We start from the raw sequence: 20,536 nt of genomic DNA, 5'->3' as shown, positions 1-20,536 counted from the left end.
ACACAACAAACCCACCTTCCTGGGGATGGCAGCAATCAGGGACAGGGACAGGAAAGTCCCCTGGAACCCTTGCAGAGCCACCAGTCCCTTTACTGGCCAAGGCTGTGTGTGGGACACAGGGGCTCTGCACCTCAAGCAGTGGGAGGACGGTCCTTGGACTGAGCTCTGCCCCCCTGCACACACTCAGGGACACAGACACAGACACACAGACACAGACAGAGACAGACACACGGACACAGACACACACAGGGACACACGAACACAGACACACAGACACACACACACACAGACACACAGACACACAGACACAGACAGAGACAGACACACAGACACAGACACACATGCACACACACACACACACACAGACACACAGACACACAGACACAGACAGAGACAGACACACAGACACAGACACACATGCACACACACATACACACAGACACACAGACACACACAGGCACACACAGACACACACACACATGCACACACACACAGAGCCTCATCCACGGTGCTCTCATTCTCTCCAGAGTGAGAACCTATGCACTTGCACTGCAGATAAACCTTGGCTTTCTCAAGAAACGTCCAACAGACTCAGTGCACACTTCCATGCTGGGGGAAATGGTATTTTTTCCCTTGGAGCCATCATCCTGCCCTTCCCACCCGTGCCTCTGGAACCCCAGGAGGGCCTGTCTCCATCAGCGGCTGCGGGGCTCCCAGCAGGACTCCCTGCACTGGGGCTGCTCCCTCCCTGGGGCTGAGGCTACGGGGGTCCTGCTCTGGCTCCCCTCCATGGAGACCCACGCTCCCACAGGAGATGCCAAGCCCTGCAGGGACACTGCCATGCTGGCCTGGTACCAGTCCTCAGCCTGGAGGAGTTAGATTAACGAAAGCTTTGGACTTGTTTTTCAGCTATTATGGTCAATATATTAAAGGTATTTATTTAAGAAAGTGCCTATCCTGCCAATCTTTCCCCATGAGCTCTATTTTGAACACACCCTATAATTACTGATATTACCCTGGCAAATATTCCCCACGAAGTTTTCTCTACTGAGAGCCATGACTGTACTTGTCTGCTTCTCCACATTATAATTATCACCAGGCAATATTTATAGCTATACTATTATTATTTATGATATTTTATGCCCTACAAAAATCTATATGACATATGCTTAAACTTCAGCATCAGAGACAGACGTCAGCTGGGCCACCCCCCTGTCGGTGCGGCTGTCCTTGCAGAGCTCACACTGCTCACTCACCACAGCCAGGAGTCCTGGCAGGCCCTGCTAAAATTTCAGCTCAGCACACCTGAACTTCCCATTGTCATTTCTTTCACAGTTTGTTGTTCCTGGCTGGTGCACATTTCAGGACTTCTGGTGTTTCAGGCTAGAACTGTGTATCCTTGATTCTTGCTGAGGCAAGGTAACTAAAGGAGTGCTTAATTATTCCAGATGGACAATAAAGAACAGCACATTTATGCCTCATGCAAAACAAATAAACAGAACAGAATGAAAAACACTTCTTTGCCAATCATGGTCTAGACTTGAAATTTGGCACTGCAATACTTACAAACAAATGTAAATATTTTAATCTCACACTTCAGAAAAAAATTAAATAGATCTGTCTTGTAAGCACCTTTAGTTTTAATTATTTAAGATCAATACTAACCTAAATGCCTCTGCCCCTAACATGCATCTCCTCTCCGGGGTCATAGACCTTTCTTACTCTGAAATCACTGGCTTTTTCCACAAATACTGCTAACCAGTTTCCTCAGTATCATACGCATAAGGGCTATAAACTAATGAGCAGATCTAGGTTATGTAGAAAAAGTGTAGAAAGGAAACAAATGTTGAACGTCACATTTACATTAACTTCTCACAGTTCAAATGGAAATTTATCCACAATATAGTATGAATCATGCAGTAAGAAAAGGAGGAATCTCCAGTTTCTTTGATTTATTTGTCATATGGTTGACTGATGTCAGTATCAGTGGCTAAAAAAAAAGTTTAGACATCCAAAAGAAAGGAGAAGAGAGAGGAGGAAAAGGTCTAGCTTTCCACAAAATCCATTTCTTTTAAGATGATGAGCTCAAACCAAACCAGATCAAAGGCTGAGGACGAGCAGGTTCTTCTGTTCCTTCCGTGCTTGTCTCGTGGTCTGGCGCCAGCTGGGAATCAAGGGTATGGGACGGGTGGATGTGTTTTGTCTCTCTATATATGTATGTATGTAGGTATTAAAATATATGTACATACATACACATATATGCAAACAGAGACAGTCTTCCTAAAAAAATGCTCTTTGCAGTCCAGAGGCAGCAGAGTCACTGTGAAGGAAGAGCTGGGCAACATATGGCTGTAGAGTCTGCACTGGAAAAGTCACTGGCTAAACACACGCCGGCTGTTAGTTTTCTTTACTTTCATGAGGCGAAATAGGAGCTCTGCATAGAGTACAGCCTGTCAATGGGGTTTCCTACTCTAGCCTGCATGGAGTTAACTTCGGAAGAGGCAAGAAAACAGTCGCTCAAGCTAGTTAAAGAGGTATCACTGTCGATATCATGAAAAATGGAGTCGTTTCCTGCAAATGAAACGCACACGTTAGGCTGGAGGCTGCGCAGCCGGGGAGGACACAGCACACACGGATGCTCACGTGCTGCAGCGAGCGGGAACACTCCTGCTCCTGTGCTCACATGCTAGCACGCTTTGGCTACGAGGGTCTGACCTACAAGGACGAGGGCTTGAAATCAACCCACAGGGGTCAGCCGGCAGCAAGGCGCCCAAACCTGCCGGGGTTTAATTTCACTTTCAGCCAGCAGCACAAAACAGAGTCATGGCTGACAACAGGAGCAGAGGGTGCTGGGGAGGAGCAGGTCCCCAGCTTCTCCACGGGCTCCAGCACTCATGGGAGCACCAGGACTGTCAAGAAAGGTGGAACCAGGGTGCCCATGACAGGGAGGCATGGTCTAAAGGCCATAATCATACTGGTCTTCATATACACACAAGGCAAAAGTTCTACCAGTGTGACAGGACCCAGGAAGAGACCTAGTTTCCCTGGCCTCAAGTGAGCTACAGCTCTAAAAATGGTCTCCTTTCAGAAAATTCCACTCTTTCAGGGCTGGTCTGGAACAGCACCTTGTATTTCCCTTAGCATCTAAGATTTCAGCTTACTTCAACCCTGAAGGTACCAGAAAAAGCTCTAGCTCAAGTCCTAGGGGCTCTGCAAAAGTGTTAGTCTGGTTCTTTTTCCTCACACACTCATTTGAAAGGGCTTTGTGCCATCCCCTGCACCCCTTTTGGAGCACAGAACCTACTTCCCAAGGAGTTTCACTCAGAAAGCCGAGCAAACCAACAAAATCACAAGCCACCTATTGCTCGAGGGCACTTCATATGTCCTGAGCTCCTTACAGGACCTCCCAAACTTCCTGGTGTGCACCATGGACTTGTCTCAGTGGCAAAAGTAATGACACAGACCCAAAGCAGATTTCCTGTTGGCCTGTGCACGCTGTGCTGGGGACAGTGATGCGCATGTGAGCCTCTACAGTGAAGTGCTCCTGGTCAGCAGAAAGGAGTCTGAAACAGGCCCTTGTGGGCTACCGCAAGGCCGAGAATCACAGTCTGAAAAATCCTCTGACATTCTTTTTAAATGCCACACTGCAATTGTCCAGAGCCAATAATTGAGCATTTAGTGCTTGTAATGCGTTTGATGTGGGGTCAAGCAATCGTGAAAGCAAACCGTCATCTTGACTTGGGACAGAGAATAAAACTATGCAGGAGAAATGTCCTGTGGTAACCCATCTCTTAGTAGCTCAAGAGCTGTTCTTTAACAAATCCACGCATCCAATCTGAGTGGTCTTACAGGGCTGCTTATTCATTTTGTAATGAATAGATTACTTCTCTTTATTGAAGGCACTTTTTCCTCAAAGCTTCTAAGAAAAAAGGAAAAATTTGTGAGGGAGCTAGAATTTGGTACTGTTTATTTTTCAGTGTCTTGGACAGTGGTTTAAAAAAGTGGAGCTTGGAGAGGTGATGTTGCTTGCTTATTGTTTATCAAAATTATACTGTGAAATAGTTCTGAAAGGTGTTCAGAGCTTGAGATGAGCTCTGTTCTACCCCTTTATGTGTACAAGAAAATACACACATAAAACTGACTGGTACAAATTCCCTGGTACAAATCCCAGAAAAAATATTCTAAAAGTCAGTAAAGCTGCTGCCCCTATGGAGTGTGATCCAGCACACGGACCCAGCTACTTGGGATGTGGCAGAATGAGGCATGCCTTACCATAGGGGTTCATGTGGTCGCCTGGCATTTGTGGAGGGGTAAGACCCTGCTGAAATGGGTCTGTGCCATAACTGCTTTGCTCCATTGCTACAATCTGCTGCTGTGGTGGTGCAAGTGGGGTGTAAGATGTCATCATCCCTTCCATTCGGTTGGACATTACTTCTGCAAAGCAAAGAGGAGGAACAGTTACTGCTGGGGAACAGGGCAGAATCAGTGGCAACAATGAACCCTAGCAAATGCAGTCTGGGGTATCCTGTCAGTCAGAGAAACTTTCCAGATTTTGTCTGAGCGTAGAGGCCTGAGCAATAAGCTGAAAGACTTGTAATTTCTACATAATTTCTGGAGCTCCTAGGTCCTCGACCTTATCCTCCCAAAGTCCATATATTCTTTCTGACAGAGCCCAGTTATTCTCTAACTCCTGCTGATCCCAGTTTTTCTGCTCTGGCTAAAGTCGAGGATTTAAGGCTGCAAGGTCTTGGGAGCTGGAGATACTCAAGAGTACCCAGAGAGCAGCAGAGCAAGTTCCAGCTCCTGGGTGCAGTGTCTGGCCCAGGGTCCAGACACTTGTGAGGGCACAGGAGGGGCTCTCTGTGCCTTGGCTGGGGCAGTAACGCTGATGCCTGTGCAGATTGCCAGCTGAGCACTGTGCCCCTTCCTGCAGAGGAAAACAAACTGAAGGACCTGCCTGGAGCAAGGCTCCTGGAGATTTCCTCCAGTGCAGACACTTCCACGTGGCACATTCCTACTAGAAACGAGGTAACAGCTTCTGCATGAGCACCTCTGGGGTCTGATCCCACCAGGAGAACTTGGAGTAACCTGTCATGGGCACTCAGGCACACCTTTGTGTCCTTCCACTGCTGATGGCACACGTCACCCGCAGCCCTGCGTGCGCCCTGCATGGCTCTACTGGAGTGTCATGTGGGAATGGCACCTCCAGACAGCTGCAGATTCTTTCTCTCTCACTTTGCTCTTTCACAAATCCCCTACCTTGCCCTAGTCGCTGCGAGTTCTGTTGCTCCTGCTGCTGTTGGTGCCTCCGTGCCAGCTTTTTCATCTGAAAACAAGCAGAAGAACACAACATTCTTGTAGCTCCAAATGCAACAATTTTGTTTTCTTACAAAACTCTCTGCAAACATCTTATCAGTTAACACAGACCATTTATACTTATGCACACACTGTTGTGGGTTCAGTTTCAATTCTAAGCTTAAACACTTCAGTTTCCAGTTCAGATTTGCATGCAAAATTTACTCCCAACCCTGAATTGCTTTGAGCATATTAATTTGATGTCTGTGTTTGGAAGTTGCCTTTCCAGTGGATGTAGAGAGCAGAGCAGGCAGAACACGCAGAGCTCAGCTGTGGGGCCTCTGCAGTGTGAGCTGCAGCCAGGGCAAGAGCCCAGCCTGCATTTGACTTTGGAGGATGGGACAAACAGCCTACCTTTGCTCTTTGGTTTTGAAACCAGACTTGGACGACTCGCACACTGAGCCCTGTTTCAGCTGCCAATGTTTCTCTGACCTGCAGGAGGAAATGCTTAATGATGCAATTTTTCGTAAGTTAAAAAAAAAAACCCAACACAAAAAACCACTAATCAGTTTTGTTAGGAGGAATGTTTGTACTTAGAACAAAAATTGCATGTATGGAATTACTTTTAAAAATTCATCATATTTTTGCATAGTGTTGTCAAGTTCTGCCCCAATAGCATTACCAGTTCTGTAACTACTGAACAAAGAGTCTGAGCTGAGGAAAATGACACCAAATTTTACCCATAAAAGACTTCTGTGCAAAAAGAGTGCTCTGCGTTCACCCCGGGAGAGCTGCTCTTGGCCCAGGAGGGGCTGTCTGCGGCTGTGGCCAGGTGTCAGGGCTGGCTTGGGCCCTGCTGAAGCACCTACCTTTCTGCAGGGCTTCGAAGACACTTCAAAGGATGCTTTGAATGCTCGTCTCTGCTGTGTAGTAAGTATTGTCCTTGGTCGTTTAGGTCTTCTTGGGTCCTTCCCATCATCACTTCCTTTCCCTTGGGTTACTTGGCCTTTGGTGGGCTTAACATCTCCATCTTCATCATCACTTTTGACTGGTGAAAAAAGGATATATAATTGCACTTGTTCCACCAAGAAAACAGGATCTTTGAGAACTGCTCTTCAGTCAACAGGTTCAACTATTGTCCCATGGTTATTTGAACACCTAAAGCAGCTGTGGGCAGGAAGAGACTCTCTCAGATCTGTGTGCTCTGACTAAATCAAATGCCACAAAAGCATAAAAATGTTTTCAATTTTTAATTGAAGTCCTGATCAGGGGATGGAAACGCAGAAAATGCTTCAGTATTTCCAGGAATTGGGCACAGAGACACTTTGTGCTCTTCCAGCACCTCTTGGTCCCATGTGCTCACCTGCTCCAATCTCAGCACCAGCTTCACCTTCACAGCTGAACTTCAGCTTCTCCCGAAGCATTATCTGCAGACAGGTACTACTGCCTGCACTGCTACAGCAGCAAAACAGCATAAAGCAAGTATCACACAAGTATCTCAAAGCCCATCTAACTCAATATAGTACAGATTCCAGTTATTGAATACTGTTTTGAATGTTTTGAAGCTCCAGCAATAATATTAAATATAATCTTTGCCATCTCATTTCTACTTCCCACAGAAAACGTCAGTAATCTTCCTCTGTGCATTAAAACGTGTCTGTATGTACAAGCACAAACTTCTCTTTTTCAGTAAATGCATACAAGTATCTATGTGCTTGTGTAGACCAAAGAGATTATTTGTATTTTCTATAATTAAATTCTGAATACTCATATAATCTGGTGATATTACATATGTTAGTATATTGTCCTGGGAAATCTCAAGCACAGTGGCAGAGGTTGATGGGTAAATACACATTTTGTTGAGAAAATCAACCTTTCAAGTCAGCATATTTTATTTGACCAGACTACTGATTTTTCTTCCAGAAAACACTATCACATTATTATAGGGACTTCAGCATGAAGAAACACATGGAATTTTTTATATACTGAAAGACTACATTTGGGGAATCAACAAATTAGACTTTAATTCATTTTAGGGTCTGATTATTATGCACCTAGCAGTCTAATTATCTTTTACTTTAATAAGCATCTTTGGCCTAATGATTAAAGGGAAGTTCAGTCATTTTAATAACCATGACATTATTAACTTTCCAGCATGCCATTTCTAAGGAAAGGTTTGTGAGGATTAATACTGCTCATTGGAGAGTTACTCTTGTGTCCAGTGGATAAATATTTGATTGAAGCAGGACACATTCTCAGCCAGGGCTTTGCAGATTGTGTGCTCTCATGCAGACCCCTGGGAGATCAGTGTTTTCACTGTGTTAGACAATGGGAGACAAACAACTTGTTTAATTTGTCAGCTTGTTTTTCAGGTTTGGGTTTGACTAACAGAGAATAATGAGGGAAAAAAAAGCATCTCCAGGACTAAGAAACTCCCCTTTGTGCCAAAGGGAAATGAAATTGAAACCAAGACTGGTTTGTGCTCCTGTGGTAGCTGCTCGCTGCAGATCACAAGTCAGTCTGGTCCCGAAGAGGAGCCCAGCCCTGCTCAGAGCTGGTGCCCAGTGCCGCTGCCAGCAGCAGCTGTGTGAGTGAGGACAGCAGCGGGGAAGGTGCTGCGGCCAGCCCAGCGTGGGGACGGCCTCACAGGAGTGGTCAGGGGCTGGGTGGACACCAGGCAGGTGCACAGTGGGTCCCTGGGGCTGCTGGGGCGAGGCTGCTGATGGCCGAGGAGCTGCCAGCACATGCCTCACATGCCTCAGGCCCCTTCACCAGAACCCAGAGCCTCTGACTTGAGATTTACTGAGCAGAGCACCCAAGGTCCTGCAAATGCAGCTGGACAATAACTAAAACACTGCTCCAACAGTGGCCCTGGTCCCATGCAGACACCTTTGTGTATTTCCACACCAGGTATGCCGGGTGTGGAAATACAAATTTTAGCAATGTGGAGAATATGACTCTCAGATTAGAGATCAAAGATAATTTCTGCTACCAGTTAAAATAGAGTAACACATTTTCCCATAAACCAGAGGCAAATATATAATTTGTACATGTAATGGAATGGTAACTGTTGGTTTTCTTGGAAAACAACAGTGTGATTATGATGGCACAAACCCACATCTCAGTTACTTTCAGATTCTCTTCAGTACTTCTGTGTTGCACTTGCAATCTTTTTTAAAGGCACTATTTGTAATTGGCAGAGAGATTCCTCTTGAAAATCATATTACTGCTCTGCCCATTTTCCTAGTTTAGTGCTGAAATTGTATGTGAAGAAGATCCCCTGAAAAATATGTTAAAGTGGATGGAAGAATGCCTACAGAGAACAGCGTACTGGTACCTTACTTAAGTGAGACCTTGAGTAGCTAAAGTCAGTCTGATTCATGCTTTATGATCTTACAGAAAAACACATTGATGAAAGCAAAAAGATTTTGTCTTTTACTAAGCAGGAGGTTAAGGAAGAGAGTCAGGTTAGGGAAAACAGACTGCCAGTAGGAATGTTTTCAGCTGTGCCTGGAAATTTGCATAGGTGGCACATGCATACAGATGAAGTAGATGTGAAGATGGATGCACTTTTCTATACAAAAGCTCTACAGACCCATGCAGCTTTTCCAGTCAGAGCAGGTGTGGGAAAAGCTCACCTGAGTCTGAGTCGTCTGGGCTGACCGAGCTCAACAAGTCTTTCTCTTTCTCATAGTCACTTTTGCAGAGCAGCTGCCCTTCCTTGAGGACAAACTCGTCCCCTTTCCTCAGCTGGCGCTCGCAGACGCAGCAGCAGAAGCAGCTCAGGTGGTACACGCACTCCAGGGCGCGCATCACGAACTCTGTCGGCGCAATCTTCTCCATGCAGCCGCTGCACTTGGCAGCAAACAGCCTGCAAGGGAGAGCAGCACAGTCAAGGGCAGCAGCAGATCACACCCCGCGTGGATCTAAATCCAGCAATGTCTGCACACATCAGCCTGGCTCGTGCTTCTGCACACGGCAAGACTCGCATCCTTAGGCTTGAAAATAGCATAGACGTGCAATTTTTTCAAATCTCAATTCCTTTGATCTTGAGATTCCCTAAATCACCTTTCCTGGACAAAGCCCACTAAGATCTGTCCTTATCTCAGTGGTTTTTTCCTTTTCAAAATGAGAAGCAAAACGGAGCTCCCAAAGTCAGATAATTGCTTAAACACAAATGTATTTCAATTCACCTTTTAGAGGAAGGACCAGCTCATGCTTTGTTTTATGCAGGGTCTCTTGTTTCAGCACTTAAGCCCTATTCTGAACAGACTTTCCATTTTTGGTATTCTCTGTCTCTGAGGAGGCTGATAAACACAGAAATGAGCATGAAAACTTTGTGCTTTTGCTGAGGCAAAGTCAGCACGTGTGCATACACACATGATTGTACACATGCAATCAATAAAGAGAGGAGTGAAATAACACAGCTTTCCTTTGGATGTTGAGTTATTCCAGAACAACCTGTCTCTGAAGGAAGTACTGTGCATTTTAAATGGTGTGAAACATCCTTTGGCAGAGATAGGCAGTGATACAATCTGTCAAATTACCAGTATAATCACAGACCCTAGAACACACACTGCATCCAGACTAGTTCTTATTAATGCTCTGTAAACCCTGTCTTTCATCCATCATTAATTTTCTAGGTTTAAGTTAGAATTATTTAGATTAATTTTATTTTGCTTTCCTAATGGCAACTGGGAATCTCCCTAAGTGAGATTTCAGAAAAGGGCTGCCTCAAATAAAGACGGATTGCTGTTACATCCCTGTGTCACATGGTGTGCTGGTGATTTGAAATTCAGTGTCTTTTATGGCAATACATCACAGTGCAAGGTGCACGAACATTTACATTTCAGCAAGGAAATGAACACCACTGCACCAGAGTGCTCACAGAAAAAAAAAATTAGATTCTGCCTTTTAGCATGGGGTATGCTGACTTTTTTCTGTCATCAAAATTATAATTTTTCACAAAAAAGCCAATTCTCTCTGATTTTAGAAGGCTAAAGCTGTGGTAGTTATTCATTCCTACAGAGCCTCCATTTTGTCTGAGCTGAGAAGTGCAGGAAAATGGCAGTACAAGCCCTCGGCAAAGGGCTGGAGTCAGAGTGGGCAGGAGGGAAAAGCAAATGTCAATATGGTTGCACACAGCATCCAGAAAATGGCTGAGAGACGGGAACTGGGGTGCTCCTGGCTGTAGCTGGGAGTGACCACAGCAGGAGCCTGGCCAGCTCGGTGCACACCTTTGCACGACCACAGCCTCAGGGTAACAGCGGTGCAAGGTGGACTGAGTGGCTCTTCTTCAGGTATGTAATGAATTAAATTGATCCAAAGGAAACTGATGCACCCCGGACCCTGGGCACTGCCATGAACAGGATGGCTTACTCCATATGCTCCATTTGCTTTGTCTGCAAGGTTTTCCTTACAATGCTTTAGCCAGCAAATTCCTAAGCAGAAAATATTTTTACCTCTGCACAATTTTATATCTGAAAGGATTAGCACACAAAGAGGGGAAGAAAAAAAAAAAAAGGTGCACTACAGTGTTTGTTTCTGTTCAACTGCTTAAACCTATTTAACTCATTTAACCAAGCCTGGCCTCTCTGTCCGAGGGGATGCCCTCAGGACGGGCACACCTGGAGGAGACCCCAGGAGAGGCAGAGCTGGTGCGAAGGCTCTGTCCCCGCATGTACCTGCACCCTGCCGCTCCCGCCGGCCGCGGGGAGGGACGGGCCGGCCCCGGGTGCCAATGCCCGGCCCCGGGTGCCGGTGCCCGGCCCCGGGGTGCCAATGCCCGGCCGCGGGTGCCGGTGCCCGGCTGCACCGGGAGGGACGGGCCGGCTGCGGGTGCCAATGCCCGGCCCCGGGGTGCCAATGCCCGGCCGCGGGTGCCGATGCCCGGCTGCCCCGGGAGGGACGGGCCGGCCCCGGGTGCCAATGCCCGGCCCCGGGTGCCGATGCCCGGCTGCCCCGGGAGGGACGGGCCGGCCGCGGGTGCCGCGGGTGCCAATGCCCGGCCCCGGGTGCCGATGCCCGGCCCCGGGTGCCAATGCCCGGCTGCACCGGGAGGGACGGGCCGGCCCCGGGGTGCCAATGCCCGGCCCCGGGTGCCGATGCCCGGCTGCACCGGGAGGGACGGGCCGGCTGCGGGTGCCGATGCCCGGCCCCGGGTGCCGATGCCCGGCTGCCCCGGGATTGCGGCCGCCCTGGGGACGCTCGCACACGGCTCCAGGGACCCCGCCTGCCCTGGGCAGGTGCCCACCTCCCCTCTCCTTCCCCGGGAGGGCTCTGCGGCCGGGGAGCGCTGCGGCCCCCGGCAGGGCTGGGACCGCTCCAGGACGGGCTGCGGCTGCCTCCGGCTGCCTTCCAAGCAAACCGCACGATCCGCCACCGTCCAGTGGCAGTGAAAACACAAATGCAACACAGTTTACGGACAATTTCAAGAAGAAAAGCTCAGGAAAGCATAAATCCTCTGTGCCTTGCCTCGAACAGGGACACAAAGATAACCTCCTCGTCCCGTGGAGCCCGTTGTTTCCCTGACCTGCACCTTTGCTGTCATACTGCCTTAGTGTTTGTGTTTTTTCTTTTTCTTCAAAATAAATATATCTAATGTGAATAGAAAATACTTTGTGTTATTTACTGGCAACCGACTATTCCCGTAAAGATGGTGCTTTTGCAACAGCGCTTCCCAAGGCAGCCTTTAAGCTATAACGAATTACACTGTCATCAGTGTAGATTAACTCATTCAAATGAACATTAAATTGCCCTGACAATACTGCACGGACTTCATATCCTGAATTTAACTCTTGTCAAGAAAATTCCCTCCCCTGTACACAGGTCCTCCATATTATAACATGCATTCACACAAATACACTCTCACACACACACACACACAGAGCAGCGTGTTGGGTTGAATTCTGAGATTATAAAATTTTCATTAAACCTATCTTATAGGGTGTTTATAGGTATTTTTTCAGCTTCCCAAGAGGAACACAAGGTTATGCACTCTTTTTGCACAAGGCAATCTCACAACAGGAAACTAATCTTGACAAATGACCAGACTTTGATAGCTGTGATCTAAACCACTGCTCGTTAGACTGTTCATTTTATAAACGAATGGTAATAAACCTGTTGGGAAGTGTAGGATAGCAGGAATACTTTACAGATCACCCCTTTACAGGTTTCAATCAAAGCCATAAATTTGAAGGGGAGCACACAGATATTCTGTGCTGAGACAAAGACTCTGTCCCATACCAACCACATTTAAAGGATTTTTTTTTTGCTTTCTATACCTTTTAGAAATAATTTGCGTAACTCTGGCTTTTTACTCCCATGGCTGATTATCTCCAGCTCTCTTAAGCTAATGTCAAACCTCAAAATCCTTGGATGTGTTAAAGTATGTGGAGAGTGGAAATCAAATGCCTTTATTAGAAGCCGCAGGAAATCTCCGACTCCTAAGCACAACGAAAACATTCCAGAGAAAATCGTTCAAAGAGGACAAAGAAGAAAAGCAGAACAAGAAAACCTTGTTTTGAATCAATGATTGCGGAGTTTTATAAATAAATTCTGTTGCCTGGACAATTTTGAAAGACAACTCAATAGGTTTAGGAGTTTTTAAGTGTGTTTGCCTGTATGCCTGGAACACTTGGGGGACTCAGCCAAGCTAAAGCTCAGAACAATGGCCTGTCTGTCCATCAGAGTATTTACAATAAATGCTCTGAAGCAACTTTACAGTACTAGATAATCAAAAAGTCTTTACCAGCCAAAACTGTGTGAACTTAAATTAATTTTGCATATGTATCGGGGCAATGCAAATGCTAAGACATGTCCTGACTTTAACCAGTAGATGAAAATGTTCACCAGCGGAAGAGGCCATAAAGATTTTATTTGTTAGGATATCCCTGTGAAGGCAGGCTGAATCAGTAATCCTTAGAAACAACCACAGTTACATGATCCACTGTGCCTTCCTGCATGGCACAGCCATCTGGAGTGCAATACGGAGCCCTGATTTATTATATCCCACACGGTTATCTCACAGTAAGTTTGACCCTGCTTTGCTCCTGAGAATCTCAGCTCTGCTGTTTACTCTCCTGGTGCCCTGACAACTCACCCTTTACCTTTCTGTGGCTCAGCCAGGTCCTTCATTTCCTCCTATCTGTGGGCAAATAGATTTTAATTGTTTTATTATAACTAATTTAATCTGTGCTGAGAGATGTCCGTGTGCAGTGTGAAATTTGCCGTTCACATTAAGCGTGGTTCAAGAGGTTTGTTATACAGGACAAAGGTAGAAAAATCGACTAATTCAGTCAGGTTGTTTATTTACTGGGCCTCTGCCATGAAGCAGTAAATAGGAAGTTATTAAGCTGTGTTTGATGTATGCAAGAGGACAGATGCTGCTTCCTACCTATCAGAGACCTTCAGTCATTTCCCTTTCTGTGTTATTCTGACATTATGTGTTGCAGCAACCAGAGCAGGTACCTGGCTTTTCTTTATTTAATCAATATGCACAGGTAGGGGTCACGGCTTTTGTAAGTGCTCTTGGTGCAGTCTCTATGTGTGACATTTTGCCTCTGCTGGGACATCCCTGCTGGCCTGCTCTGATGCTGGAAGTTTGCTCCACACTCCTGTGCTACGAAACAGGGTAGAGCCAGAGTAAAATACAGCATGTTTTTCACACAAGTGAGTCTTATTAAGAGAAGAAATGAAATTACTAATGAAAGATAGCTGTTCCTTGCTCTCCGGGAAAAATTTTGATATTCTTTCTTTAGATGACATAGGATTGGAAAAACAGTATGCATGGGGTTTTTCTAGCACAGGACTTGAATATTTTTTGTAGTGTCTTACAGTTCATGGGTGCTTAGAAAGTGGAAAAACTGTTGCTTGGTTGTACTCAATTCAGAATACACAAAACATCCTGAATGAAGTAAAGCAGAACAGGAATATTATAAATGTATTATTTGAAACCCCCCACCCCTTAAAAATGAAATAAGCCATTTAACATATTTTCCCTGCAGATGAAATAATTACATAGTTTATTAAAGCCAATTTCATAGCTGAAACTTCAGTATAAGAAAGATAATTCCCTTTCATCAAGTAGTAATAAAATGTGCAAAATTTTTAAGTTTCTAGAAAAAAACTGTAACATCTAGAGAGAAACTAAAACAAAGAAACCTTTTTATTCTTCAGGGAGAATGGAAGAAAATATTTATTAACCCTCTACCCACAGGTGCTGTAGTATGAACACCAGCCACTGGTGAAAGCTTGTGTTAAATCTGCATTTCACAATGTGGATTTAGACTCACAGATTACATATTGCCTATCTGGGTAATGAATGACTTTTTCTTCATGTAAATATTTCACCTGTATTTCTGTGAGGAGTGCTGTACTCCCCTGCCAAGAGAAGCTGACGGCTCAAACAACTGTAAGGAACCCCACATATTAAGCCATGCCAAATCTTGCTGTGAAGCTGGTGGGACTTTGCCCATGGACAAGGTCAGAGCCACCAGCACCCACTGTCCCTGTGCCACCAGCAGCTCTGGGCTGGAGCTGGGATGCTCAAAGCACAAAGACACACAGTATTTAAAGCTCACAGCCTAATGCACCTTGCTCAAGTGGGATCAGAATGACCGAAATAGTTACATCTCCTCTAACTATAAAGTACAACATAAAATGCAAAGTGCAGAGCAGTTTCTCGCTTTGAGTAGAATGTGACACAATGAATTCTTCTCTTTGCTTAATTTTCATCCCCTAATTGACCACTTTGTTCAACTGTCTTCCATCACTGCCATGCTGTTCTATTTTATAGCATTTTTCCATACAACACTTTGATGGAAAAATTTATGAAGAATAGAATTATTGCTGTTAGAAGGGAATTAAAACAATTTTTCATTTACAAAGTCACTGATATTGCTCTACTGTGCTCCACCTTTGGGAATCCAATTGCTCTTCTCAGCTACTCCCATTCCTCTTTATAGCACAGCAATTGCACTGTACAGATTATGGCTGCAATTTTCTCCTAATCTTTTCTGTAGAACAGAAACTGTTATAAAAGTTAAGGGCACCAACTGAATTGATAAAGCTAGGGCTGCAATTAAGAAGACTTAATGAATTAACAAAATATGTGATTTTGTTAGAGTTGTATTTCTAGGCAGTGCAAACATTTGTGAGATAACATTATTTTTGTCCATAAGTTTCAAAGAGGCTAAATGGGCTTCTGCTGCTGTGCTCTTTGCATTCTCCAAATCACACTGGTGGGCTGTAAAAACATCGTATTTCTCAGGGCATTTGTGCTTCTGCCACAGCTCTACCGAGCTGGGGGCCGGTGGTTACCAAAACAAAATGGGCAGTCCCTTTTTTTCCCTTTGGATTCTTTTTCAGATATTTACACAAATTAAATTAAATCCACCTCGATCTCCCTTTGTGCCCTCGCCAGGATCCAGTGGATGAAGTGGCCTCTGGAGGGGCCCTGAGGAACAGGCTGGGATGCTGCTCCAGTCTCTGCTCTGACAGACATCTCATCCTGCTTGTTCACTAAATGGCACACTAAATTTACATCACCAACAACACAGGGAAAATCTTCTAATGCAATTTTTATATGAGATTCCACCCTAAAGGCCCCATAAGCAGGGAAATTGTACTGTCGTGATTCACTGGCCTGGTCCTCACTTTTACAGAAAAAAATAATCATGTCAAAGCAATTCAAATGTAATTTCTAAGTTATTTCTTGGCTGGCAAGAATGACTTAGGGAAAGAATTTACTCAAGGCTTTCCTCACAACTAAGAGCATTGAGAGGAAGAAACGTTATCTGCCTGTATAAAACAAAATCACTTCCTGTGCCTGCTGCAGTGATGCTGGTGGAGAGCTTGTGCCCAAACTCATCAGCACAGCCAATTTAGCAACTGATTTGCAAGGGAAAGATACCTTAGTCCTGTGGTGTTAATGTCTTTGCAGTGGGGGGTCTATTGCCAGCTTCTCCAAACTCATCAACACAATCTATTATTAATACCCAGAAAGGCTTTATAGTATCTTTATAGCACAAGGCAATGAAAGCTCTGTGGTGTAATCTGTTATCTATATTGCAAAAACATGTGAAATAAAACAAAACATAGACACTTCATAAACAAAATGTTTCATCTATTATATCTCTCTGCCTCCCCTGTATATAAAGCAGTGGGGTGCAGGAAAGGCATTCAGAGAGATTTGCTGTTAGATGTAGCACAGGCTCCTTTTAAAATTCTATTTGTATTGTGACAAATTTTACACCGAAAGAAAATTTCTGCTTCTTTCACTGAGATAGAAATATTCGAATATTTGCAAAATTAGGCCGTGTTCTGTCAGTAGAGCAAAGGGGGCTAGGTGTAAAATACAGCTTCGACACTCCTCGGGAGGAAACGCTTTGACAAAGGGATGAGCGGCCGAGCCACAGCGAGGAGCCAGGGGCAGCAGGGCCGGGAGGGCACAGCCCGGGGCAGGCCAGGTAGAGGTGTCAGGGCATTGCCATGGCAGGAGCCAAGGAATTTGTCTCCAGTAAGCAGCAGCAAAACCAAGTGCCCACTGGAGGCAGCTATTTCTCTGGAAAGCACTCAAGGACAGAGTTTGAGCACAAGATTTAATATGAAAAGCCCAGAATTACCCTACTTTTAGTCCCTAGGAACAGACACAGTTACAGAGATCATTTAGCAGCAAATAAATAAACACAGTTTAAAACTCAAGAAGGTTTTGTTTCAAATAAACAGATTGTGGCAAAGGTGGAACTGAGAGGGAAGCACGAAGCAGTTTTGTGTACTTGGTGCATACATGTTTGCAATACAGTAAGAACAAAAAAAGTCCTCAACATAGGGCTGTGTCTTATTTCCCAGATGCCTTTTTATGTTCTTTGCCGGTCGAAAATAAATTGTTCTTTTGTAGTGTTTGTCTTTTCAGTCCAACTGTCAGCTATTATTTTTCTATTTCCTCTTTTTGTCACTTTGCATTATTTTTGGTGCTGTAATTCCCATTTGTTCCCACTCCTATCTTCCTGTCTCCCATTGTTCCATTTTTTAATCCCCAGTTTTACTCTTCTTTGGCTCTTTTTTGGCCCATTCTCAGTAGGGTTTGAGAGAATACCCAGGCGTGACTCCCTGCTATAGCAACCACACCTCCCCAGGAAAGCCACAACAATCTCTTCGGGAGGAGGAAAGTCTTTCACAAGCTGGCAGCAAAAGTAAATCCTTCTTCAAGGAACAAGAAGGATTAGCAGGGAGCAGTGGGCTGCAGACTTAACCCTACCCTTCATTTCTTTAAAGCACCAGTCACTCAGAACCCTGCTGTGATGTACAATTAAACAGAACCCAAAAAAATCCTGAATGACACAAGAGCAGGATTGTGTAAAGGTTTAATTCCACTTTAATACCTTTCCAAGTTCAGAACTCAAAGATAGCAATTTAACCCAAGAATCCCCATCCGAGCATGAAAAGTTGCTGCTTGTCTTACAAAAGTTCCAGCTATATTCTGCTCTAAATCATGCTCTTTTAGGCTGACCCTTAATGGATGAAATTTTTCTCCCCCAGTCAGCTCACATGGTTTCTCTTTATAGTCCTCCTTTCACAAACTTTGTTCTTCTGATAAAAACAAGAGACTCTTACCAGAAGCATGGAGCTTTGTAAAAAGTACCACTGAAAAAGGAAAAGGAACAGTATAAAACCCCGACACAACTGCCAAAACTCAGGTAACTAAAGGTGTCTGCTGCCATGCCTAAGAATGGTAATTTATTCTTGTAACATGAAGTGACTCTTATTAAGCTTATGTCAATTACCTACTATTAATATTAGCATGGAAAATAAATACTCCTCTTAATACAGTGTTTTTTGAAGACTTGAAACATCTGAATCATCTTTTTTAAATTAAAGAACAGACGAGCCTGGTTGTTCTAGTATGGATGACTACTAAAGTTGCTCTATAAACTGAATTTTTAAGATTAGACACAGAATTATGAAAACCTCCTGGCTTCTGTAAGGCCAAATATGGTTGAGAGACTAAGTCAGTCTGAGTCCTAAGAGTCAGCTATCAGCATCTGTGTTTGTATTTAGGCTTTAGTAAACTAGATGCTCTAAAGCCATACAAAGAGATTTATCAGTAAGCAGGGCCCTACAGCACGCCCAGGTCCTCCTCCTGCCTCGAACGTCTGCACAGGTTTTAAGTTATTCCAGCAGTCAAACATTTATAACACAGGACACTTCCACATGTGTGAAAATGAAATCCCATTAGACACCAACAACATTATTAGGCATGCAAAGAGGATTATTCCTTTAAGCTCACAAGACTGAAAGGTTTGTCTAAACATTTTATTAACTTTTTTAGATTTTTTTTTAATTAAATGAAAAGTTGTAAGTAGGTCAAAGCTGAAATACTTAAATACTACTTAACTTCTGGTTAAGTATATGTATATATGCTATACACACACACACAGAGAAAAAATAAAGATGCCTGCTAGAGAAAAAGTGTACAAAATCCTTCTCATATCTTATCAGCACATTCCTTTCTTTCAGGAAGAAAATTTGTATGGCTTGAAATTTTTCTAGAAAAGCACCAAAATGTTGCATGGTGTCGCTTTGGGTTCAATATATGTTTTCAAAGATGAGTTGAATATCTGGTTGAAAAGAAATCCTGCTCTGATTGCACTGTCCTTGTTACAGATCTGAAAAAGCCCTTTTTTTCAAAACACAATATTTGCTGAAATGCATTGAAGTTTGCTCATCAAGAGTTCTGATGTTCTTAAGATCGTCTGTTAAAGAAGAACAAGGGAGTAGAAGCTGTGTCAGCTTTTGCTTCAAGTAAGTGAGATGCAAAACTCCTTCGGGAGCACCAGGAACAGGATGGGTCCTCACTCACAGGGAAGATGACTTTAGAACCGACCAGTTCCATCGGCAGTTGGGTCCAACATTTCGGCATTTGAGGGCCGTTCACAGTACCTCAGTTTGCTATTGCAAGGAAAGCAGTTCTCTCTCTGGATCTCACAGCAGCACACGTCCCAAGGCACAGAGCAGCCTGCCCTGGGACGCGAGGGGCAGCGCACGCCTGTCCGTGCTGCTCACAGCCGCTTTGTCACAGACCGCGGGGCTGACCTACACACGGCTCTTGTCACTGCACTGACAATAGGCGTTAAAATATTTAAGATTTGCTTCGAGCACTGCATGGAGCAGGCAGGAAATGTAGAAGCTTGGGTGTACAAGTTAATGAAATATGGTTGGGTGAACATAAGCTCTTAATTTAGACAATAACAGTTACCGCCACAGTGTCTTTGTGTCCGCTTTATGAAAGTCATAAACTCTCCAAAGAAAAGCAGGAGCTATTTCACCCTGATGGTCTTTGACTCCCTCTCACTACCTGCTGGCACAGTTAGAAGTATCAACTGTCTTTGAACAGATTAGGACCAAGTTAAAGTGTGACAACATCTTAAGCTTTCTCCACATGTTGCCAATGATTTCCAACTAAAGATGTTACCCTCATCGCTTCTGCCACAATGATAAGAATCTATAGCCGGCTCGCTTGAGGAGATAAAGGCAGTTTAGCAGGAAGTATAAAGTACTCCAACTTGCTAAGCTAAGTGGCTGGCTGTCCCAAACTAGCTGAATTTTTCCTCTACAAAGCACAAAATCCTTATCATTAGGGACTTAAGCTGCTTTTTATTTTGAGACAAAAAGAATACTGTTTATTGGCATCCAACTCAAACCAGCTGTAAACAGTTGCTTTGATGAAGAAGCAGCTACAACTTCAGCATGCCCGAAGGCACAAACCCACCGAATGCCAATCATTAAAGGAAGAATGTAAGGTGTATATAGGGTCAAAAGAAGGCCACGGGACATTTGCAACCTCAGGGATCTTGGATAGCTCACTTCGCCTTTAGAACCACTAGAGGAATTGAAGCTGTTCTGCTGTATGACCTCTGTCTCCAGAGGCAGTTCTGGGCTCGGCTCCGAGGAGCAGCAGACCTGCAGTGCAAGGCTTTTCTCCCCAGCACGACTGGGGCAGCCACATCGTGAACTTTGATTTGACAGAGCCTGAATGGCTCCAGGGTGCTGTACCTCATGGCATCCATGCAGGAGCCACGCAGAAGGCTCTGGCAGCAGGAGTCCTGCCAGTGTCCATGGACACTTGAATCACTGATGTGCAGGTCATTTTAATTCTTCTTGTGACTTCTTTCATGTAGAAACACTTTACTGGTTGCAACATCTATTTAAATTAATATGCCCCACCAACAATTTTGGTCAC

General features: G+C 44.6%; 1 protein-coding gene across 1 annotated transcript in view; it reads right to left on the bottom strand.

Annotated features, from left to right (window-relative positions):
* Positions 1-1,937: 1,937 nt before the first annotated feature.
* LMX1B (LIM homeobox transcription factor 1 beta) overlaps positions 1,938-20,536 on the bottom strand; it is an 81,151-nt gene continuing 62,552 nt past the window's right edge. The window contains exons 4-9 of the mRNA XM_054646482.2: positions 8,934-9,166; positions 6,165-6,343; positions 5,710-5,787; positions 5,260-5,326; positions 4,273-4,434; positions 1,938-2,571 (exon numbers count right to left, since the gene is read on the bottom strand). Of these exons, the coding sequence (XP_054502457.1) occupies positions 2,414-2,571; positions 4,273-4,434; positions 5,260-5,326; positions 5,710-5,787; positions 6,165-6,343; positions 8,934-9,166 (877 nt within the window). The 3' untranslated portion in view covers positions 1,938-2,413. The remainder of the gene's footprint in view (positions 2,572-4,272; positions 4,435-5,259; positions 5,327-5,709; positions 5,788-6,164; positions 6,344-8,933; positions 9,167-20,536) is intronic.

The sequence above is a fragment of the Agelaius phoeniceus genome, chromosome 21 (genome assembly GCF_051311805.1).
Source record: "Agelaius phoeniceus isolate bAgePho1 chromosome 21, bAgePho1.hap1, whole genome shotgun sequence".
In the NCBI taxonomy this organism is placed as follows: domain Eukaryota; kingdom Metazoa; phylum Chordata; class Aves; order Passeriformes; family Icteridae; genus Agelaius; species Agelaius phoeniceus.
The sequence above is the reverse complement of the archived record's forward strand: the minus strand, read 5'-3'. Positions and strand labels throughout refer to the sequence as shown.